Source organism: Bubalus bubalis, chromosome 20 (genome assembly GCF_019923935.1).
Source record: "Bubalus bubalis isolate 160015118507 breed Murrah chromosome 20, NDDB_SH_1, whole genome shotgun sequence".
NCBI lineage: Eukaryota > Metazoa > Chordata > Mammalia > Artiodactyla > Bovidae > Bubalus > Bubalus bubalis.
The window spans coordinates 2,346,771-2,353,164 of NC_059176.1; the positions used below are offsets into that span (position 1 = coordinate 2,346,771).

At 49.9% G+C, this 6,394-nt stretch overlaps 1 protein-coding gene across 4 annotated transcripts; it reads left to right on the forward strand.

Moving 5' to 3' along the window:
* The first annotated feature begins 139 nt into the window (after window positions 1–139).
* Window positions 140–6,034, forward strand: BAG5 (BAG cochaperone 5). Of its 4 annotated transcripts, none has more exons than XM_006079036.4 (2): window positions 140–273; window positions 1,848–6,034. In XM_006079036.4, exon 2 carries the CDS (start codon window positions 1,876–1,878, stop codon window positions 3,217–3,219), a length of 1,344 nt encoding a protein of 447 aa, XP_006079098.1. In that variant the 5' UTR covers window positions 140–273; window positions 1,848–1,875; the 3' UTR covers window positions 3,220–6,034. The 4 variants fall into 4 exon arrangements, with proteins under 4 accessions (XP_006079098.1, XP_025127196.1, XP_006079097.1 ...); XM_025271411.3 differs by lacking the exon at window positions 140–273 and adding an exon at window positions 583–721; XM_006079035.4 differs by lacking the exon at window positions 140–273 and adding an exon at window positions 977–1,112.
* The last annotated feature ends 360 nt before the right edge of the window (window positions 6,035–6,394 follow it).

Genomic DNA, 6,394 nt, shown 5'->3' on the forward strand with positions numbered 1-6,394 from the left:
CGGGCGGCCGTGCGCTCGCCCGGCGTCTGACAGGCTGAGGGGTTGGACTGACGGCGCGTCAGGGCAGCGGCTCCTCGGGAGCTGCCCTTCTTGGCGGCTTCTGCGCTGGGCGGCCAGCGGCGGGCTCGGCCAGGGGAGAGGTGCGGCGCGGACGCCGGAGGACGTTTTTCCCAAGGCGGGGGGACGGGTGTTCGGCCGGTCCCGGGGCGACGGCGGGAGCTGCGGAGTCGCGGGGCGTCGGCGACGAGGCGCGCCATGGCGCGGGCGGCACAGGTGAGCGAGGGCGGCCGCTCTCCCTCGGCGTGCGCGGTCCCCGGACGATCCCCGTCTCCCGGGTCCGGCCCTGCCGGAGTCGACGCCGTCCCCGCCCCGGGTCCGACGCGGCCGGGCCTGGTCCCGGAGTCCCCTCCCTCCCCGTCGGCTCGCCCGGCCCGGCCCGGCCGAGCGCGCCCGCCCCCTCCCGCGCGGGCCATTGTGAGGTCAGGCCGCCGGGCGCGTCGTGGGGTCCGGGCGAGACGCCCGGAGCGGCCGCCGCGGCCAGTAGCTGCCGCCGCCACCGCCGGCCCCTTCACCGGCTGCCCCATCCAGACCTAGCCGGGAGGGCTGAGAGGGATGCAGCTTGGGGCCCGGCTCCGGTGCCGCACCCCGTAAAGGGCTGACCTACCACCTGGCCACTTCACCCGCGGGGCGCCAAGACCAAGCCCGCTTAGACCGCGTCTGGGTAAAGTGCCGGGAGGACAGGGCGAGAGGGGAGGAAAGAACCGAGGCAGCCCGCCGCTCCGGGGCCGCTCCGGAGCCGCGTTCTTGGCTGGGACACCCGCAGGGGATTAGTTTCGATTGAGCATCCATCCCCCGCCCGTGAGCTTTGGATAGAAACCCAAGAACGGGGGGGGGGGGGGGGGGGGGGGGCGGAAATGCGTTAAGCCACTCCGGAGCCTTAATGGGAGGCTGATGAGTGAGTGAGTCATCGTTGTCTCGTGTGTGTTTTGGAGGTGGAGAACATAACAGGGCCTAGAGGGTACCAGGCCTCCAAAGCCCAAGCTGGTGCCTTTATCGTAATGCCAGGCGCCTTCCCTGTGGAATTTCAAGCCTCTGCAGGGAAGGTTTATGAGGTACAAAAAGGGTGGGGCGAGAAACAGGGCGTCTTTCTGGAAGTGTTTAACGGGTGGAGAGGCCTGTAGAAACGGGGACTTCCGCGAGTGCCTGCGAACCCCATTGTTTGTTTCAGCGGCTCAGTTCCTTTTACAGGAAGCTAGGCCGGGTGGGTGGAGAAGGAAATAGCAACCCACTCCAGTGTTCTTGCCTGGAGAACTCCAGGGACGTGGGAGCCTGGTGGGCTGTCGTCTTTGGGGTCGCACAGAGTCGGACACGACTGAAGCGACTTAGCAGCAGCAGGCCGGGTGGGAGTGCTTAGATGCCCCCAAAAGGCCCGGAAGGTTAGAAGAGCTACTGGTTTACTTTCCACAAAGGTGCCCTGCTCTTGCCAGGAAGCAGCTTACACTGTGACAACCTAAGGTGCTTGTGCTTTTTCCAAGCTGACAGCTCAACCTCATGCCATACTTACGTAGGCATACACTGTTCTCTTTTACAACTGAGGAAAATTGAGGTTCCCAGGCCCAGCGCTCCAGCTTATCTTCCACACTGCAATAACCCAGTCTCAATCACTGCCATGTGGAGGTTGCTTGCAGGAGAGGGGTTGATAGACTCTGATTTCTGTGCTGAAGTGTGGTCTTTGGATTGCAGTGACAACAGGCCCTTTCGTAAGCATATCTTTTTAGAATGAGATAATACACAAGTACCATTCTTCAGGCTTTGTGGTGTAACAAGTTATTTTTGTCATCTTTTAGTGCTTGTGAAACTGAACACAACAAAAGTATGGAGATGGGAAACCAACACCCTTCTATTAGTAGGCTGCAGGAAATTCAAAAGGAGGTGAAAAGCATAGAACAGCAAGTACTTGGTTTCAGTGGTCTGTCAGATGACAAAAATTACAAGAAACTGGAGAGGATTCTCACAAAACAGCTTTTCGAAATAGACTCTGTAGATACTGAAGGAAAAGGAGATATTCAGCAAGCCAGGAAGAGGGCGGCACAAGAGACAGAGCGTCTTCTCAAAGAGTTGGAGCAGAATGCGAACCACCCACACCGGCTCGAAATACAGAACATTTTTCAAGAAGCGCAGGCCCTGGTGAAAGAGAAGGTTGTGCCGTTTTATAATGGAGGCAACTGTGTAACTGATGAGTTTGAGGAAGGCATCCAGGATGTCATTTTGAGGCTGACACATGTCAAGACCGGAGGCAAGGTCTCCCTGCGGAAAGCACGGTATCACACCTTAACCAAAATCTGTGCCGTGCAGGAGATTATCGAGAACTGCATGAAGAAGCAGCCTTCCCTGCCGCTCTCTGAGGACGCGCACCCCTCTGTTGCCAAGATCAACTCTGTGATGTGTGAAGTGAACAAGACCAGAGGCACACTGATTGCCCTTCTGATGGGAGTGAACAACAAGGAGACGTGCAGGCACTTATCTTGTGTGCTCTCGGGGCTGATGGCTGACCTGGATGCTCTCGATGTGTGCGGCCGCACAGAAATCAGAAACTATCGGAAGGAGGTCGTGGAAGATATCAACCAGTTACTGAGATACTTGGACTTAGAAGAGGAAGCAGACACCACGCACGCATTTGACCTAGGACAGAACCATTCCATTCTGAAAATAGAAAAGGTCCTCAAGAGAATGAGAGAAATCAAAACTGAACTTCTCCAAGCACAGAATCCTCCTGAATTGTACCTGAGCGCCAAAACAGAACTACAGGGTTTGATCGGACAGTTGGACGAGGTGAGTCTTGAAAAAAACCCCTGCATCCGGGAAGCCCGGAGAAGAGCGGTGATTGAAGTGCAGACCCTCATCACTTACATTGACTTGAAGGAAGCCCTGGAGAAAAGAAAGCTGTTGGCTTGTGAGGAGCACCCCTCACACAAGGCGGTCTGGGACGTGCTGGGAAACCTGTCGGAGATCCAGGGCGAAGTGCTCTCCTTCGACGGCAATCGAACCGACAAGAACTACATCCGCCTGGAAGAGCTGCTTACCAAGCAGCTACTCGCCCTAGACGCGGTAGACCCACAGGGCGAGGAGAAGTGTAAGGCCGCCCGGAAACAGGCCGTGAAGCTGGCGCAGAACATCCTCAGCTATCTGGACCTAAAGTCGGACGAGTGGGAGTACTGAACAGCCAGAGAGCCTGCGGCTCCTGATTCTGGTTTTGCACTTTATGCACACATCTTTGTATCTGTAGAGAGCTTTCAGTTCATTGAGCCTAAATGTGATTTATACATGCATATATCAATCTCAGTATTTAATGATTTAAGCAAATTATATTCAGTATCTGCTGCTTTTGATGTTGCAAAACAAATATTACAGCGTATTAACTTTTGCATTTGGATCGCTATCCTTATGTTGTGGTGTGATTTTTTGGGTTTTTTAAAAAATCAGAAAATGAAACGGGGCAGGTTTTAAACCTTTTTTTTTTTTTTTTAGCTTTTAAAATATTTTTAATGGTTGTTCAAGCATTAAAATACAGCTATTTCAGAATCTAGAAATACGTGATAAATACTAAGACAATTATGAGGAAGGGGGAAATTTTTGGTTAAATAGAAGTAAGGTCCAAGCACAAATGCAGTACAATGATATGTTTTGTTATTATGCTAAATCAGGATTTTTTTTCATTCATAAAACCCAGTGGTCCCACCCAATTTAATAGGGTGGGAGTTTTTTTTTCTAGATGGTTGGTTCTTTGATAAACATGCTTTTGTTTGAAATACAGTGTCTCTATGTTCCCCTGTACCCTGCCTTTGGTGGAGAGTCTTATTTTTGTGAGCAATATAAGAAAATTATGAAAATTAGTAGCAAAAACACCTTTGAGACTGCAGCGAAGAAGGGATGAAGCACCAGCTGATACTTTCAGGTTGTTTTTGTTTATAAGATCTAAACTTAAAATTTCCCTTAGAAATCAGTAAGGATAAGAACATTTAAATGAAGCTAATGAACTTTTTAAAAAAAAAGATAAAATACCCACACCCATAGTAAGATAGTGAAAAATGGAAATCAGTTACCAATTATCAGGTTATGCTAAAATAAGCAAAAAAGTCTGCATGTAGCATAATGGGCTTCCTCGAAACAGACCACCTTGCTCCACGTTCCTGATGCGTGTGGGAGCAGAGGCCGTCGTAGCCGCGCGGGACCAGGTCTCCCAGCCTGTTGAGCTCCTGGCCCCCGCTGTGCTCCTTAGCTCGTGTTCTTGGCACATGAATGTTTCTCTAGTGCCTGAAAGGGCCAATAAGGTCTATCACTGTGTGAAATTTTTCTTCTTCCACTAAAGGGTATACATATTTCTGTATATTTTGAGGAACCAGTTTTATAGTTGCCTATTGATGTGAACAAAAGAATTTCCCAAAGTTCTGAAGTGCCTTGCTAACATGCTGCCCCAGCATCATAACAACAAACTGCTCGGTAGTCACCCTCATGAAACAGTCCTATCTGAGTACATCTTTTGAACTCTGAAGTAACTCATTGTTTTCTTTCAGATATTAATTTGTTAACCTTGTAAACAGCTAAAAAATAAGGTGCATAAAGGAATAGCCCTAAATACCTAAAAGATTAAATGTGTAGCCCTAAGGAATTTTCACTTTGCCTCAGTACTGCCCAATAATGAAAAGCTTTGACGTGTCCTTCCCGCCAGAAATATCCTAGATTCATAGGATAGTGGGGTCAAAGGGCAATTGGAGGTCTTTGGGTGATGAACCTCCCGTCTGCACATCCAATGGGCTCTCGGTGCCACTTATTGGTAGCTCATTCCAACCAAATGAAATCTTGAGGAGTTGTTAAATTCAAGCACAGTTTGAGCTATATCAGTGGGTGATCAAGGCAGTAACCTCACTTCAGACGTACCCACATCCTGCACCAGGCCTCCTGCCCACGTTAACTTCAGATTTGAAAGTTCACTGTCAGCACTTGCTTTGAGTGTCCAGCATTATCTGGAAGCCCGTCTTCCCCTCACGTTCATCTCGAGCAGTTTCCCGTGGCTCGCAGACACGGCTCGGGTGGCTCAGCTCTGAGCGTCGGGGTGAGTACAGGATACTGAGCCGTCCAGTCATCTCGGATTTCTCACGTGGATTATTTTGGTCCCTGAGATAATCAGATCAGCCTTGAGTGACTGCTGAGGAGTGACGTTTCCTGACTTGAGTCTGCTCTAGCTCCTTGTACCTGATGACCCTCTTCCCTTAATGAGCCCTCGCACCACTGGGTTTAGCTTTCCTTGTCCCTTGTTGGGAGGCGTTGTGTGACCATGGGCTGCTGCATGTAATTTAAGCTGGGCTCACCGCATTGTATTTTATGATCTTACGTGAAGAGAATCTGTACTAGAAGTAAAACCTACTACCTACCCCCTCAAAGTGTTTGGCCTTGGGTCTGCATTAAACTGTATCATACGTGTTGATGCAAAAAAAACGGCTGGCAATGTTTGCTTTCTTTACCTTCCCCTCAGCACGGCTTTCGGGTCATTCTTCCTCCAGGGGGACTGATCAGCCTGTGATGAAGTAGTCACGAGGATAAATGTAACCAATGTGTCTACTAAGTACAATTTAATGCTCTATTGTGCTGAACTGCCTTGGTATAATATATTGATATTTGATGTGATTTAGTATATTTGAAAGGTTTAACTAGTATTTTTGTCATTTATTTTACTTGGCCAGTTTTTTAATCTTTTTTTGAGGCTCTTTAAGTTTATCCTGTACATACAGGTTTTTCTAAACAAAGCTCTTTCGCTTTTAACTCATAGTATTTTTCTCGAGAATCATTGGAGAAATATTTGCCATTGATGTCGATGTATAATAAAGGTGTCATTCCAGTGTGTGGTTCCCATCCCCTTCCATCAACCGTGTGACTATTGTAATACCATGTCTGAAATAATTAAGTATTATTTTGAGATATACATACTAGTATACCCTTAATTATTGATGAAATAAACAAACAATCTCTTAGCTTACCTTTGCAGTGGAGAAAGGCTGAGTCTGAGGTGTGAGTTCTGTTCCCATGCTCTCACCTTCGGGTCCTGTCTGACTTGGGTGTGTCCTGGGCCGGGCCGGGGTCTGCGGCACCTTCACTTGAGCTGGGGGCAGTGATACACGGAGGCAGCTGCCCTGAGCCCAGACCAGGGTTGGGGGGGGTGGGTAAAGGGTAACTGTTCCCATTCAAACAACCCAGGAGGTGTGAGGGCCAGAGAACCGGAGTGGGGAGGGTGCCCTCCGGCCGCCGCGCACGGGAGCTGCCCCATCACGTAAGAGGGAAAGCTCTGGGAGCATTCTGGAAAGAACGGCTCCCCGGAGAAAAGGTTTGAGTTAGTGTG